Here is an 18,588-nt window from a genome sequence, read left to right on the forward strand (position 1 = left end):
GTAAGAAACTTCGTTTTCGAATCAGCTATATAACGTCCGAAATTTCGAAACTTATAAGAAAAGCGAACCTTCAGCATATTAAGATAGCGAATCGTAACAGTTTTTTTTTTTTTTTTTTTAATCGAGCAGTGTGGAATAACAAATATCCGACATTTATTTTAGCATGGTATGGAGCAGAATGTTACTGCTATTCACTTCCAAAAGTAAAAGCAATCATCTGACATTTAATCTGGCATCTTCTGAATGTTATTGCTATTTACTTTCGAAAGTAAAGCAAACATCCGACATTTATTTAATCACCGTATGGAATTGAATATTACTCTGATTCATTTCCGAACGTCAGAGGAAACATTCGACATTTATTTTAGCATCTTCCGGAGCTGAATGTTATTGCCATTTATTTTCGAACATAAAAGCAAACATCAGACATTTATTTTATCATCATACGGAGTTGAATATTATTATTATTCATTTCCGAACGTCAAAGCAAACATTCGACATTTATTTCAGCATCTTCCGGAGCCGAATGTTATCCTTAATTCATTTCCGAATGCAAAATCAACATTATCTGACATTAATCTAAGCACCGTACGGAGCTGACTCTTACCGTTATCATTTCCAAAAGTATAAGCAAACATCCGACATTTATTTTAGTATCATACGGAGTCAAATATTACCATTATTCATTTCCAAAATTAAGAGCAAACATATGACATTTATTTTAGCATCTTACGGAGCCGATTGTTACCGCTGTTCATTTTCGAAAGTAAAGGCAAACATCCGACTTTTTTAGTGGCCCGACGTGCGTTTTTGGTGGCCCCGAGCCACCGGGCCACCGTAAGTGTCGAGCCTTGACTAATGTCATCGAAAAGTAAACCAGAATGCAACTTCTCGCTTGTGAATTATTGCTTGTGAATAATCGCAAAACTTTGGCAAAACTTTGGCAAAACTTTTGGAATACCAGCCCTGTTCATGACGCTTGGAAACTGTGAGTCGAGAGAATTTTGCGAACTGGTGCAATGTTACTCCGTAGCATAGGCGACTGTACTTGACGATTAAAAATGCATGTGGAGTCGCAATCGTTTGTAAACTGTCTGAAGTGCGCGATTTTTCTCACCCTGTTTTTTGCCACGCGATTTATTTTTAACTGGCAAGAACGATGTGGAATTCTGGCGTCCACCGTAAATTGTGCACTTGCCGGCGCAAATTGTTCTTTTCATAGGTGAAGCCATGCGCGGAAGGCACGTGGTTGGGATAATCCTTGCGTTCCTAAAGCGGAAAGGAACGCCATGAATGCGACTTGTGAGCAAGTCCGTTCTGTTGCGTCCAAGGAACGCCCTCATTAGGCTGATGAATAGAGGGATTAAGCCCCCCATTCTGCACGCAGGAGGAATAGGGGCGTCCCCTAACAAAAGGAGGAACGCGAGCATTCCCCATGCGGCCGAACGCTCGTGAAATTAAATCTGTCACGCCTTAGGCCAGCCCCAGTTTTTACAATTCCTGACCTCAAGGAAAAAATTTATGCAACATAAAGCGGGGAGAATACCTTTCTATTTTGAAAACCTACTGAATTCGCCGAACATGCCTAACATTTTGGATGCCCCTGAATGGAATCAGCAAGGACAAGCAGACTACTTCCTCTACAGACAATGCACAGGTTCAAAGGTCTTCTGTTTTTCAAAGAGAGCTTTTATTAATATGATATTTAGCTGGGATGAATGCCATACCAATGCAAAGTGAATCTATGCTTTTCTATGTTGTTTGAATGATCTGCTTTAAAAATATTGACAGTAATGACAATCTTTCATATAGAAGTTAAGATTCCATATCTCTCAAGGACTTGCCCACCCCGAACACTTCGGCAAAAGTCATTTTTTGCTTGGTCTTGCTACTGTTTGAGTTATGCATTCATCTTCACTGCTGTGCTGGGTGGTTTGTTGTTCGTCACATTCACCATTGTTAGACAGGCTTTTAAAACTAAAACTAAAAAATGCGATGGCTCTTGCATTCTAAAAATAAGCCTTTCCGGTGATGGTTTCTAAGCTGGGCACTAGTATAGTAGCATGCTGCGCCACCTTTTCTTTTGAAGAATATCACAACTAGCGTAATTCGAGGTAATTTAACCTCTTCTTCACTGACAATGAATGCACTTATGATTTGGTTTTAGCTATGACATGTTGTCTGCTGCTGTTAGATTGGTCCATTTTATGGTGTCAGAAAATCTTTGCCAGATTTTCCCAAATTGATCCGGAGTGCTTGCATTACCGCACACATCATATGATTTTTCTCCTAGCTCTTGTCGCATTCGCCGTTGTGGAATGAGCAAAAGTCTTACATTTTGTCATTTCTACTAAACTTCTAGCATAAAGACAGCATACAATTTTGTGCCAAATGGTAATTTTCTTTGAATTTCCACTTAAAGCATTCATTGTGTTCCCCTGCATGCCAAAAGTGTGTATGTGTGTATGTGCACTTCTGTGTGCACTTACATGTATGCACGTTATATGTTTATGTGTCTGTAAAATGTATGTCTGTCTGTGTTTGAGTGTATGTGTGTGGTGAGGCAGAAGAGGATAAGGGACCATGTTGCTTGTCTTGCATGTCAAATGAACACATGTAAATAATAATGTTTGCATGTGTTGGACTGTATGTTAAATGGGTAAGTTATTCAGTTTGAAGGGTTTACTTTATAGTGGGATTCTTAAAATCAAAATACTGGTATTGATGCCTACAAATTTGTGGAATGTTGTAGTGTTCTCCCAGTACAGGATTACAAATCTGACATCTACAACAATAATTTCTTTTAACTGAAAAAAAAAGAAAAAGAAAAAGACGAATACTACACCTAATGACCAGAGATATCACAGGTGAAAGCACCTTCACAGTCACTAAATCACTACATGAAATCTGTGGAATAATCTCCCCTTGACAATTAGACAGTGGGTACCTACCCATAAACTTTTATAGCAATGCTCTGAAACATAAGTTGGCAATAAAGACTTACAGTCCGACCTCTCCTATCCGGACATGTTGGGACTGGCGCTCATCCAGATATGGGATTTGGCAGGATATAGGAGACTCAATGTTTTATACATGCAGCAGCCTACCAAATGGTAGCTACATGCACATGTATTAGTTTTGCATGAACATATCACATTGTCATTCACTCCATCCACTGCTCTACAGCCTCTCTGTGACCCTGTGACACATAATTACACAGATGTTTGACCATGAGAATAGAAAATATCACAGAATTGCAACAAGTTTCCAACGTATTAGGTAATCCCGTTGAAATTTTGCACGTCCATCTTCATTAGATCTATAGATAGCTCTAGATGTACAATGTAGATCTAGAGTCCTACACAAAAATAAGCCAAAAATATTTTCAAGGCTTGACCTTGCCTTGAAAAAAAAAAAAAAAACAAAAAAAAAAAACACCCTCTGAATCTTGAAAGTTCAAGAATCTAGCTATTAGAAATTAGGATCCTGGTAGATTTTAGATGTCCAACTGAATTTGTACTGTAAACAGTTCTGATACTTTTGTCAGACATACAATGTCTGTCTACTTTTGTGTTCTAACAGCTTCTGCTGCTGCTGCTGCTGCTGGCAGCTAGCTAGACTGCACGGCACTGCACTGCTTCATAATAGCTAAAGAGCTAGCAACCCTAGCTGCTTGTGTAGTAAATTGTAACAGTTCAATGTGCGCAGCTGTGATGTGCCCAAATACACCTGTATCAACAACATGAACATTAAAGTACCTAAAAAAATAACAACCAAACACACAAATCTCAGCATCGTGCTCTGGTGCCTCACCTAGCTTCTTCTACCTACCCAACTTTACTACTGTCACTATCAGTGTCATTGCTACTGTCATCATCACTAAATGGACTCTCAGCATCAAATTCAAAGTCTAATCATTCAGTGTAATGTAAGAATTGGACATTTGCTGGTTCAGCAGAGAAAGCTGATGTGAAGAAACACAGTGCAGATATTACATCCACTCACATGGGAATACATGCGTTATGAATGACAGCATCAATGTACTGCTGCACTCAGAGAGAGTTTCTTTCATTACGTGATGTCATGATTTTTGCCTTGCATGAGACAATTGTTTCAGGGCAAGAGTCTGTGAAGACAAGGCAAGTGCCAAAATGTGTCTCGCCCATTTGTGTAGAAGAAATTAATATATTTCCAACTCCCGGAAGTTCATTGACCCCGCCTATGACCTTTGACCTTGTGGTGACCTTCAACTCCCCAAGGGACATCTACCATCCAAGTTTAATGACAAACGGATATATACATAAAAAGTTATGAGCCATATTCGAAACGCGCCATAAAAACTTAACATTGGGCCCTAAAAGTTTGTTGACCCCTGTCTGTGACCTTTGACCTTGTGATGAACTTCAACTCCTCAAGGGACATCTACCATCCAAGTTTGGTCACAAACTGACATAGAGATCAAAAGTTATAAGCCATAATCAAATGTGCTGTAAAAAATTAACATTGGGCCCTTAAAGTCCGTTGACCCTGTCAGTGACATTTGACCTTGTGATGAACTTCAACTCCCCAAGGGACATCTACCATCCAAGTTTGGTCACAAACAGACACAGAGATCAAAAGTTATCAGCCATAATCGAAACGCGCTGCAAAAACTTAACATTGGGCCCTGAAAGTTTGTTGATCCCTGTCTGTGACCTTTAACCTTGTAATGACCTTCAACTCCCCAAGGGACATCTACCATCCAAGTTTAATAGAAAGATTAAATGAGAACTTACCGTTCGAAGTTTGAGATTTATTTTAATGAGTAATTTGAGGGGAGGTATAATATGAGATCCCGCTCGCGCATGCGCCAACAATATTCAAAGCAACAATGTGCCCACAGTCACAAGAATCAGGAGATAAAACTACGAGAACTTACTGAAGTTTGAGTAATCCCAGGGAGGGAAGAGGGGGGCATATTATACCTCCCCTCAAATTACTCATTAAAATAAATCTCAAACTTCGAACGGTAAGTTCTCGTTTAATCTTTCTATTTTAATTCGTAATTCTCCGTACGGCATAATATGAGAGTTCAAAGACACTGTGGGTACATTGACATGCAAAAGATGTGTATCAATTGATACCATCAAAAGGAAGATTGGACACACAATACATCAAATCACCTGGTGTGACTGTTCATCTGGTCAGTTCAACCAGCAGGTAAATGTCTTTACTCTCAGGCAGTATGTACTGCATGCTACATTGTAGTTCTGTTGGCATTCAGTGTCCCAACACCGCTAAATCAAAAGTTTGTCTTTCTAAGGGCTTATTGTAATATTTACGGAATGTTTTTTCCCCGAGACCAGCCGGCTTTGCTTAGAATCTCATCTACTGGAACCTCACTCCTCTTTGCGGCAGAGGTAGCTGCCGCTCTTGTTGAGTGAGGCTTGAATGTGTCCGTATCAACTCCAGCTGCCGACATCGTGGTGCGAAGCCATCACGAAATCGTTTGTCTCGTCACATGCTTGTGTGGTTTACGGTAGCTAATGAAGAGTCGCTTTTCACTTCCTCTTAGTTGCTCGGTACGTCGGACATACTGGTGCAGATACCGAAGCACACACAAGCGCCTGTCTGCTGGATAGGCTTTCAATTTAATGTGTCTGCAACAACTCTTATTTCTCTGCTGGTGTTGCTTTAGCAGAGTGTCAAACGAAAAAACAACAGAACTCTCTTTCAAAATCATATTGTCCAATGATAAAAGAGATAGAGATTGCACCCTTTGTGCCATTACAAGCACCATTAACATGACCACCTTTAGCGTCAGTTGCATAAGTGAAAGTGAGTTTGCTGGCGACATTTTTCGGAGATAGTTTAACACCACTTTAACATCCCAGATGTGACTGTATCTGGCTACTGGGGGTCTTAGCTGAAAAACTCCTTTGAAAAACTGGCATATCACGGGATGTGATCCCATTGTGTGAGAACCATCAAGCACCACCAAAGTAGATAGAGCACTTCTTGCTGTATTCAAACAACTGTAACTCGCTCCTTGTTGGTGAAACAACTCTGTGAAGAAATCCAAAACCAGGCTTGCTGTGGTGTGAATGAAGTCAACCCGTCTGCGTCTGCAGAAATCTTTCCATTTTTTGATGTAGACTCCATATTGTGTCTTAGTTGAGGATCTCCAAGATGCTGAAATAATGTCAACTGTCTTGTCACTCAGGCCTGTGTTTTTGTACTGTCTCCGCAAATCCTGCAACACAATAATTCAAGACGGTCATTAAGAGGATGTGGGGTATTGGAGGCTGGCAGTTTTAACAGATCTCTGCTCTTTTTCAGGCAGAGGGGCTCCCCAACTACAAGCTCTTTTAAGTCGTGGGTACCACGCTTGTGTGGGCCAATTCGGAACAACTACTATCCCTGTTGCTTTATCTGCCTGTACCTTTTGTAAGCATTTTGCAATTAGACAGAAAGGCGGGAAAGCATAAAACTTCAGCGGACCCCAATCTGTCAGAAAAGCATTGACTGATTCTGCTTCTGGCTCTGGATACCATGAGATATATCGAGGTACTTGTGCATTCAATCTCGATGCAAAAAGATCAATTTCCGGGGTACCAAAATGGTCCACAACATCTTTGAACACCTCTCTGTTAAGCATCCACTCTGATTTGTCATTACATTTTCTGGACATGGTATCTGCCTCTGTGCTAAGCCGCCCAGGGAGGTGCTCTGCAGTGAGCCATATATTTCTCTCAATGCACCATCCCCAGATCCTGCATGCTACCTCATCACAGTCTCTAGATTTACATCCTCCCATATTGTTTAGATATGCCACAGCTGTGGTATTGTCTAGTCTGATTAGTATGTGCACATCATGCATATCTGCACAAAGGGCCATCAATCCAAACTCTGCTGCCAGTGTTTCCAGGAAATTAATGTCATTATTTCTTGCCCTGACCATTTCTTGTTCATTCCATCTTCCTCCTGTCTTTATGCGGAGGTCACTAGCACCCCATCCAGCCCCACTTGCATCAGTGCGTATCTCATGTTGCGGTCCTTTCCGCTGTATTGGGGATTTAAATCCTTTCACATTAACAATCCACCATCTTAGGTTCTGCTTAGCATTCTCCGATAAATGCATTGGACGGTCAAAATAACCCCTATTCCTCTTAATAAGAGCATTTATCTTATCCCTTTCTAGGGAGCGATAGTGGAGTGGGCCGTACTGAATAGCTGGGAATGTAGAAATGATTTTCCCAATCACTCTGGCAACAACGTGGACTGATGGCTTATTCTGCCCAAGTAGGTCTGAACATGCCTCAATTCTTTCCTCCTCCTTACTTTCTGGGAGTGAGATGGTCATTGCATGGGAGTCCAAAGTAAATCCTAAGAATTGAATTACTTGGGTTGGTTGGAGTACTGATTTCTCAGGGTGAACAAGGAAACCAAGCTGAGCAAATAAGCTTGTAGTTGCTTGAACTGCTTTATGAGTAAGCTCTGCATCTTTTCCTATTATGATGGTATTGTCCAAGTACCCGACAACCACATGCCCTTCTTGCCGCAGGGAAGCAAAAACTGGTTTGAGGAGTTTAGTGAATAATCTAGGGGCTGTGCTCAGACCGTTTGGAAGGACCTTAAACTGATACAGCTGCCTTTGCCATACAAACTTCAGGTATTTCTTATGGCTAGGGTGAATTGGGACAGAATAATAGGCATCCTGGCGGTCGACTGAAGCAAGGAAACAATTAGACGAGATCAAATCCATCGCTACGTGAATACCATCCATTTTGAAATGTTGGTAACTCATGTACTTATTAAGATCGGAAAGATATAGAATTATTCTGAGGCTGCCATTTTTCTTAGGCCTCGTGAAAATGTTTGACACAAATTCTCCACTTTCATGTGTACATGGCTCAATCACGTTCTTAGCCACAAGTTTTCGTATCTCTTCCTGAATGGCTTCTCTTTCTTTGTTGTCTTTCTGATATTCCAAGATAGGATAGGATCTCGATGGTGGTCCCAGTTCTGGGTCAAACTCAAGTTCATACCCCTTTTGTATAGCTGACAAAATGAACGGGTCTGATGTTATTTTGCACCACTCATCATAAAATTGCTTCAGTCGACCTCCAACTTGAGAATTATGCATAGACTGAGAATTTGGATAACTTACCTCTTCAAGGCAAGCTCCTGTTAGATTCTCCTTGGAGCCTGGCCTGTCCCTGGCCTCTGCTGTGAGGGGTGGGGTGGCGGTCTGCTCTTCGTGGCTGGAGGTGCCGCTTGGCGTCTGTGCGTCTGCCCCTGAAAACGTGCCCCTAAAAAAGGCCGATTTGAGGTCCCTGACTGTGGCGTATCCCTGTGGGATGTCCAGCCTGCATCTTGGTATCTGTTGCGCGAATATGGGTGAAAACCGCGACGCCCTCGGAAATCTCTGATTTGTCCCCGCATGACACCTGCGGTGGCCTTTTGTTGTTCTTGTAGGTCTTTAACTTGTTTGGGCAAGTCATCTCCAAACAGAAATTTCCCAATTGGTGTAGAGGGTTTGCACAAATGCATGAATCGCTAATTCATGTCAGGGCGGATGAGGTGTTTTCTGATGCAGCTCAGTTCAAACGTAGCATTGCTGAGAAGGGCAAGAGCATCTTGCTGCTGTTCTGAAATATCTGTGGAGTCAATCGTGCGCATGAAGGCAACAAGGCCTCTGGAGAGAGAGTGCTGAACCCGCTGGAGCTTCAAGTCTCTGCTTTTTGTGCCTGATTTTAAGTTCTCCCAAATAGGAGGATTAACTCTAGGTACATCAAGCAGGCTGCAGTTGTTTGGGGATGGATATTTCTTGGCTGTCTCTTCCAGAGAGTTTTCTTCCAATTGATGAGTAAGCATGTACGTGACTGATTGTGCGACATTGTCATCAACAGCCTCCCCAACCTCACTTGGGCGTGCAAATTTCGCGGCGAGAGAGGGCACGCTAGCATCAGAATCCATCTCATGTTCCCCTGTGGGGAAAGAAATAGTAGAACTACTTCCCTCTTCATCGTACTGATCATTGTAACTCTGTCATGCTCTCTTTCATAGTCATATGCACCTCCTTGATAGGCAGAGCAGTGGGCATCGTGGCCCGCAGCGGCTGACTGACGTGAGCTTGAAGCCGATCTGCCGCTAGGCGAGGGAGTAGACGGGAGATGGTCAATCACTTTTGCTAGCAAACCTTCCAGGTTCTGAAGTCTTTTCTCCATACTAGAAATGTCCGAAGAACCCGCTGTAGCGGTAGAAATGCTCTTCCCTTTGCCAGATTTCTCTTTCCCTTTACTTCCACCAGCTTTAGCAGTGGGCACTAACGAATGCGTCGCACTTGGTTTGCTCTTCGTGCTGTCCGTGCCCGCGCCTGGCTTTGCCGGCATCTGGGCCGAAGTTCCGGGGGCAGAGCGCGGCTGTGCTGGCCTCACCTCCGCTGCTGTATTCCCTTCCATGCGAGCTGATAAGTCCGAACAAACTGACGAAAATTTTCCTCTTAACAGTAGGAATATAATCAAATCAGCTTCGCAAATAAACTACTAGCATCCAAACAAAAACGTAGGAGCCTAAAATAACGTCGATGTCGAGTAACAACGGCGATGGAAACCGATCTAGAAATCAGGTCGGCGAGAGAGAATTTAGAACGGCGCCATATTGCGAGCGAATTGTTGGCGCATGCGCGAGCGGGATCTCATATTATGCCGTACGGAGAATTACGAATTAAAATGACAAACGGACATATACATCAAAAGTTATGAGCCATAATCGAAACGCGCCGTAAAAACTTAACAATGGGCCCTAAAAGTTTGTTGACCCTTGTCTCTGACCTTTGACCTTGTGGTAACCTTCAACTCCCCAAGGGACATCTACCATCCAAGTTCGGCCTGTGACCTTCGACCTTGAGGTGACCCTCATTTTCTGAAAATGTGTAACTTTGTATAACCACTCTTCCCTCCAAGTTTGATTGAAATTGAAGTCCTCAGCAGAGAGTTATTCAAGTGTTTGTCGCGTTATGGACGGACGACGGACAGATGCCGCAGGCGATCCCTTAGTCTCCCTGCACCTCCAGTGGGCTCGACAAAAAATCAATCATTTTTTAAGTTGAGATTTCTTCATGGCACAAATATCTTGTAATAAGTCATATTGTTAAAGGTCCAGTTTACCTTTGGGAGCACTGATTTCAAAAGTTTTCAAGATATCATATTTGATGCATATGTGTAGGTCTGTTGTATCATAAAACATCCTACCATATGAAATATTTGCAATAAAACCTAAAATATAAGGAGATGTCGGGGTTTTTCTCAATAAACCGTAACTGTATACGGTTTAGTCTGGAAACATTTTTATTATAACTATTGTTCACATTTTGTGTATGTAACAACACTTAACATCAATTATACGGATTCAAATTTTGACATCCCTAACTCACATTTTAGAACTATTTCATAGCACTAATGCTTTCATCTGCAAATGGTAAATTATGCCTTTAATCTGTTTTGGGACACACTTCCCTCTGCTCCAACACCCTTTTTCATATGATTTTCCTAATTTTGGCTTCTTGTTACAAATGCTTTAAAGGTAGGGGATACCTTTTACATACCTCCCAAAATGCAGCAAAACGTTAAATATGAACCTCAGGGGACTTGTTTAGGCCACTGCTGAGAAATTTGGAAGTCAACAGTTATCTACAATTTGAATAATGCACAAAACTCAACTACTCAGTAGTTCTGTGTGTCAGCCACACTTAAGCCTTTTTGTTGCAGTCTTCTGTATTTTTTTTTTTAAATCTATAAACACAAATCTAAAAGTATAAGGGCTGATGTAATAACATATAGAGTGTGTGGTAAGAATGTATATAGAAATGTTTGTAAGTTTTGATGAACTTTCTTCACAAAATATACATGATGGACACACATGCAGTGCATGGGTCTGCAAAGGTAGCCTAGTAATGTACTGGAATTTACGGTGAGCCCCCCAAAAAATTCAATTCAAAATCTAACGGTCAATAAAAATGTACTAAATGTTACCTTCCACTTTCAATACTTTATGGGAGTTTCTAAAATGATACTCTCTTCAACATACCACTGTATTTATACAACTCTTCATTTAAGGCATGCAAATGGGATTCCCTACCTTTGAAGCCACTTCATTTCTACCTCATAAAAAATAGCAATAAATTGTAACTAGAAATGTTGCTATGGCGACTAGTATGCCTCCGCCATATAGCATGGCTCTCCCGATAGGTCTAGTGTACATCTTAACAATGTAAGATGAGTTTCACATAATTGGCAAAAAAGTGCAATGACATGTTTGTCACAAATGTGTTGAGTGTTCACTTTCCTTAAAATAGGTTTCATTTGGATGGATTGCTAAATTGTTTAGGAGAGCAAGTATCTGGGAATTTGAGCATTTTCTCTTGACCTTTGACCCTTGTCCTTTAAACCCATGGCCCAAATAATCACAGACTGGGAACGTTCGTTTTCATGACAGAGCTTTGAGCAATTTTCAAAATACAGGTGAATATTGTGACATGTTAACATTAACACTTCACCTCTGACCCCATGGCTAGAATCTTTCCCTACAGAATCTTTGTGCAGTAATGCACGTATATACCTACACTGTAGTTTAAGTTCATGCATTGAGTAATCTCTAAAGTATGAAGAAAAAGTGTTATTTCAGCACTAAATAATACAATTTTAGCATTTTAACCCGATCTCTGATCATGACCTGTGATCTCACGATCAAAAAATTCATAAGAGAATCATTGTCGAGCATTATATGCACACAATGTATGTAAGAGACTTTGAGCCATTTCCGAGATATGGAGAAAAAGTGAAGTTTTAGCATTTTCACTTGACCTTTGATGCATGGTCCAAAACTTTCCCTAGATAATCTTTATCTGGTAATATATGTGTACACTAAGTTTAAGAAAATACCTTCAGACATTGCATAGACTTAGGGAAAATAGTGACATTTTAAGAATTTGACCTTGGCCTTTTAACTTGAGCATGTGCACCTACCAGTCATGTGCGTAAATCCGGGGGGATGAATCCCCCCCTGAAATGTGAAATGGAGAAGGGGGGGATGGCCTGTACAATCATCCCCCCCTGAAATTTGAGGAAAAAAAATGGAGGAAGCAGAAATGTGATTGTATCAATTTTGGCATATTGCATGACGTTCGTACGCCCGCCTTCAGACAGGTAACACAGCTGAAAAGTATTCTATCTTGTAGGATAATGTATACATAATTTTCTCAAGCGCTCGCTCGCTTCGCTCGCCCGTGAAGAAAGTAATATCGACATACACTGTGAGGTCTGGCCCAGACATTGACAACGTCAAATAGTATCGGCCTACATGTAAACATGCTATGATGCGAGCAACTCGGGACCATCTGCAAAATATGTACGAAAACAAACAATAACAATATACTACCATAATGAACCCCCCTCCATTTCCTGAATCATTCCTGAGAAACGATAATGACTCTGACGACTCAGTCAGGATACGTCTATGGGCATACCCAGGGATGATCAGGGACGTCGAATCTATCCTGGGGGGGGGGGGGGCATTTGCCCCGCCCCTAAGGAAGTGTCGGGGCAGACAAATCATTTGTCCTCCAAGCAATTCCCGAGATGAGGACAAATCTCGAACTTTCTTTCTGGAAAATTGTCCAAATACCGTCAGAACTATGCACCAGATCATTGAATTGCAATCATAAACATGCAAAAGCTCCGCTATACTGGATCAATTTCGATAGACTTTGTAAACTTTTGAGATTGATGTATATTTCCTAATAATTTATCAAAGTGTGTGCAGCAGACTGGCTTTCACTTACAAAAGCTCCCTCATATGCAGAGGCGTCGATGGGGGGAGAGGGGTGGTTCCCCCATAAAAGTATTGGGGACAAACATATCATTTTGCTCCGCCTCGTATCTCCCGAGATGTGGAAATGTTCTTACTTTTTTGATAGAAAACTGTCTAAATATTTCACCCAAAGAGGCTGAATTTCAATTCTGAAAATACAAAATCTCCCTCGCGTAAGAGGGGGATAGGACTACCCCCTCCCATACCCTCCCCGTTCATCCTTTCTACTTAATACACTTTAGATTGACAGATTTTAAAATGTTTCATCTAAAGTGTGCACCACGTCTGTTACTTCATTTAAAAAATTGCAGAAGTTCCTTGGGTGGGAGGAGATATCTACTTTCAATTAAAGGAGGGTCCCTCCCCCCCCCCAATAAAAAAAAAAAAAAAGAGTATACACTTCTGGGATTGAAATTTTCCCAGATTACCTAGTCATAAATGTGTTTACGAGATATTTTCATCTGAATCCTAATAATGCAAAAGCACCCTCGTATGCAGGGGCGAGGACGGGGGGCGCAGACGGGGGGCAAACATATCATTTTGATCCCCAATGATTCCCGAAATGAGGAAAATTTTCTTGCGTTTTTTGATAGAAAACTGTCCAAATATCTTATCCAAAGTACGTGCACCACATTGCAGAATTTCAATTCTGAAAATGCGGAAAAAAAATATCTCGCGCGGGAGGGGGATACCCCCTCCCCTTTCGGTCCTTGTCCTTTTTTCTTTTTAGATTGACAGATTCCCAAATGTTTTATCTTACGTAAGTGTGCACCAGGTCTGTCACTGCAGTTACAAAAAAGAACACAAAAGATCCACCGTGGGTGGGAGGGGATATCTTCTTCTAATCAACCCTTTCCCCGCTTTGTTTCCCATTAAAAACTTTAGTACACTCTGGGGATTGACAGCTTTCCAAATTTTCCATCAAAACTTTTCATTTGTAGCGTATTCTAAGAATGCAAAAGCCCACTCGTATGCAGGGACGTCGATCCTGGAGGACGGGGGGCAAACATGTCATTTTGTCCCCCAATAATTCCCGAAATGAGGAAATTTTTCTTGCGTTTTGTCTAAATATCTTATCCAAAGTATTCACCAGATTGCTGGATTTCAATTTAAAAAAAAAAGCAAAATCTCTCGTGTTTGGGAGGGGGATACCCCCTCCCACACCCTCCCCCTCTGTGCCCCTTTCCCAAACCTTAGTACACTTTTCAGATTTACAAAAAATTCTGAATAATTCTGAGTGCACAAGATTTATCACTTTTATTCCGAAAACTCAAAAGTTTCTTCATGTACAAGGGAATATCCCCTTTTAATCAATCCTTTCCTCGCTCCTCCCATCACAGATCAGTTTTTTTTTTTAATTTCCCAAATATTCCATCAAATGTGCGTATACGAGATATCTCAATTTCAACTTTAAAAAGGCAAAAGCTCCCTTGTACAGGAAAGGTGGTGATAGCACTTGCCCACGCCTTCTCTCTGCTCGCCCGTCCCCTCCCCCCCCCCCCCATGCATAGAAGTAGACTGTGGCTACACTTTGAACATAGACAGTTTTCCAAATATGCCACAAAATGTGTGCACCAAAACGTTTAAATGCAATCAGAAAATACAGAATCTCCCTTGTGTAGGAAGGGGGAATAGGGCTTATCCCCTCCCACCTTCTCTGATTGACAAATTTCCAGATATTCCAACAAAAGTGTGCACCAGATTGTTGAATTTCAGTTCTAAAACAGAAAAAAGCTCCCTCGAATATGGGAGACGTATCTTACCACCCTCCCATTGCTTGGTCCCCTCTATAAACTTAGTACACTTTGGGGAATGACAATTTCCGAATTTTCCACAAAAAGTGTGTTTTAAATCGCTTTATTTTAATTCTAATAACGCAAAAGCTCCGTCAAGTGGGAGGAAAATCGACCTCCCACACCCTCCCCCTAAGCTCTACCTAACTAGACTTTGTACATACACATAGATTATGCCCACTCTGAATAAGAGCTAAATTCCATGATTTTAACACTTCCCTGAAAAAGCCCTATTTATTTCTTAATTTATTTATTTATTTATTTTTTTTGGGGGGGTATTGCACCAAAAGTTTGCACCAGATCGCTGAATTTCAGGTCTGAAAATGCAAAATCACCTTTGTGTGGGAGGAGAAATGCCCCTTATCTACACCCTTTTGTGCTTGCTTTTTCTGTTTGAATTGCTTAACAGACAGCGTTCATGGTAATTATTCATCATAAAAAATAATACAATGAGTTTATTTGAATAATACCACTTTATAGGCAAATTGTTCTGCTACCTTAAACAAGTCGGACTCCTTCAAGTCGATAAAACATGCAAATATGCATAAAATTGCACCATTTACAACATTAAAATGCAAAAAGTTCTCACCGTGGGAGGGGTGGTCACACTCTCCCCCCTCGCTCGCTTCGCTCCCTCGCATCTAACTGCTCCCCCTGAGATCAAATCCTGGCTACACCAGTGATAGGCCCAACTATTTAGTAGGCCTTCACAGTGATGTCGTACAGGCAGAGCAAGAGCTGAAAAACCATGATTTAGTCATTCAATTATATATGAATATTTCAATTTCTTACTTTTTTTTTTTTAACCCTATCTCTGTCACATAGACAAAGCCACAGTGCTCAGACATTTTGCAGTGCGCAGACATGGGATTGTTGACGGCCAATTTTGATTGTTATGATTGACATTAATGTGTCATGTTATACATCATTTGAAAGCTTATGGTCTAATCTTTCATATTACATAATAATCTGAGTGAGGGCGCCCTCAAATTTTAAGTAGAAAGCCCTCTTATGTCACATAATTATTTTTGCAGACTTACTTCTACATGTTACCACCTCATTTTCTCACACAACATGCTCTTGTATCCCAAAAAGGTCTACACAAACGTTGTGGAGAATTTGATCAGCTTTCAGATGATGTGATTTTTTCGTAAGTAGCATTAGTACTTTTCATTTTATGAACAAAAGTGTGTGGCAATTACAACCTACATTTCACACTTTTCGCATAATTTCTGATTTTATAAATGAAATGTTGGCCTGAAAGTCGATAAAGCGTGCTTTTATCTAGTCAGGATGAAAATATTAATTGAATTATATGCCTTTTACTTGTAATTTAGATTATTCATGTCCTTTAATATTGCCATTAATGATGAGATAATCTAAGGGTAAAAATTGTCACTGAAAATATTGTCTTCGATGTCCATTCCAGTTGAGTATGCTAGACTTCAACTATAGTATTTGCACTCTCCATATTGAAACAGAATTGAACTATCACACATTTGCTTTATGATAAACCTTCATTGAACATAAGTTTCATAAAGTAACTGTTTATTAGATAATAATGATCGACAGTCAAACATACCTCAGCTTCGAGACCGAGACTGTGCAGCTTCAGGTATGAGGCTACTGTAACCTTATTGCTCCTAGCACCCTGCCCCGCTAGCCCCGGCTAACTAGAGACCCATTGCACTGCTGTTAATGCTGAGTAAACAGTTAACAGTTGCAACTGCTGCACTGAATGTGCGGTGTTTATCCATTCTACAGATCATTTATGAGGCCGATATTATCGTACTGGAACTATACTCCTTCACAGAATTTAAAGATGTTGAAATCCCTATCCTGAATGTTTTCACTTCATATTTTACTATTTTGACTTTAAGATAGAATAGATCTTTTCATTGCACACGGTGATCTCTATTACAGTCTCATATATACAGATTCGTGTAAGTTCTCCACACAAGAAGCCTATGGCAAACTGTACACAATACATTGCAGTCTGAATTGAGATAAATATGGGCGGGGCCACCACAATTTCTTGGACTTTGAGAAGGCTTTCCTGATTGGTTAAAGGTGAGGAAGCTTTTTTTTTCGCACTGGATATCGTTTCCTTACACTGTCAGCCAATCACAAATGAGTTTATAGAGTGGTAGTGTCATAGCCTTTGAAGTAATCTGTCAATCAAAATAGGGCCGATTGAATCGGCCGAAGCATTTACATGGCAGGTTTTGGGCTGATTGAATCGGCCGTGACACAGATAGGGTTAAAGGAAAACAATCCAAAATTTCACCAAAAGTGTGCACCAGATCGCTGAATTTCAGGTCTGAAAATGCAAAATCTTCGTGCGGGAGGGGGGATACCCCCCTCGCACAGATATTTCAAAAACAAAAAAGGTCTTCATACTTTTAAGGTCTGATTTTCCGCCGAAAGTTATTTGACAAGCAAAAAAAGCCCAAAAAACAAAAAAAAGCAACAACAAGAACAAAAATCTTCATATTTTTGCTGCCACGTTCCTCCCACTTTATATTTCATGCAAAAGAGTGGGACATTCGATCCCTGTAAAGTGTGTGTGTGTGTGTGTGTGGGGGGGGGGGGGGGGCACCAAGCTTCCCCCCCCCCCCCCCCCCCCCCCCCCCCAAAAGGCTGCGCCGGTCCGGTTATGGGCTTGCAATTGTGGTGATGGTGACTGTTGCAGATCATCCCCCCCACACTCCTCAGTACGGATTTATGCCGTTGCTACAAGTTGATAGGCACAACTCTGTCCACTCATGCATAAATATGGCAAGTTTCATTAGGATATCTCATATGGTTTATAAGTTATGCTGTCACAAATTGATTACTGACTGAAAGACAGACGGACAGACAGTCGGATGGACAGACAATCCGAGGACATAATGCTTCTAGTGACACTTCATGGCGGAGGGATAAAAAAATGATATCAAACATAACTAACTGGCTAAATGCACATATCAAACTTAAATTGATTATACTGTATTTCACAGAAGCCTAAAGGCTCCTGGATTATGGTTAATTTGCTCTCTAGGCTGCTTGCTGCTGATAATTGCCTCACCTCAGCCAGTCTATCTGCAAGGGCCTTCACCATAATGATGCTGTAGTCATCCATCTCAGCTTCAAACTGTTGGCACATTTTGTTCACCCCAAATCCTGCAGAGACAGCAAATCCTCCAATGTAGTCTGTAATTCCTGTCTCCTGAGGGGCTATAAAGTCTGACAGGCAGGCGTAGTGATTACTCCCTTCTCTCTCAGCCTGAATGCATGGAGAGAAATTGATTTCTGCTTTCTTGGTGCAGCATACATCATGCCTAAATGAAAAGCTGAGCTGGATAAAGTTGCTGCGTATTGATAATGATGATATTAATAATGATAATAATAATAATGATAATGATGATAATAGTAATAGTAATAATAATAATAATAATAATAATGATAATAATAACAATGATAATGATGATAATAACAATGATAATAATAATAATAAGAAATAATAACAACAATTTCATTTATATGGCGCTTTAAACAGGTGTTGCTAAGTGCACTGGTGCTATTAACACAGGAAAACTAGTAACCACAATAACGTAAGGACAATGCAAAAACCAACATAACAGTAACGAAAAGGAAAAAAAAATGTGATACAATAATCTGTCAAAGGAGAAATCCATCCCATAAAATAAACTCTAAAAGAAACTAGAAATATCACTAAAGGTGATTAATACCCCTGCTCCCGCAACTCAGATTCCTATGAATAAGAATTGAACCAGGATTTGATTGTGTCTGTGTGTGTTTAATACCTTGTGAGTATCTTGTGAGTTTGACTGCTTCACAATTGTGGAAGTAGTTCACTTTGCAAGATTTTCAAGAAAATATATTGTTACCATGGCAATGCCTTGTCGGGTACAAGGCTCGAAATGTTATTTAAAAAATCAAG

At 40.7% G+C, this 18,588-nt stretch overlaps 1 protein-coding gene across 1 annotated transcript in view; it reads right to left on the bottom strand.

Moving 5' to 3' along the window:
• The window catches only part of LOC140235702 (methionine synthase-like), a 304,954-nt gene that overhangs the window by 76,573 nt on the left and 209,793 nt on the right, over positions 1-18,588 (bottom strand). Inside the window, exon 23 of the mRNA XM_072315720.1 lies at positions 17,713-17,910. Coding sequence (XP_072171821.1) covers positions 17,713-17,910 — 198 coding nt within the window. The remainder of the gene's footprint in view (positions 1-17,712; positions 17,911-18,588) is intronic.

Source organism: Diadema setosum, chromosome 1, assembly GCF_964275005.1.
Source record: "Diadema setosum chromosome 1, eeDiaSeto1, whole genome shotgun sequence".
Classification (NCBI taxonomy): domain Eukaryota; kingdom Metazoa; phylum Echinodermata; class Echinoidea; order Diadematoida; family Diadematidae; genus Diadema; species Diadema setosum.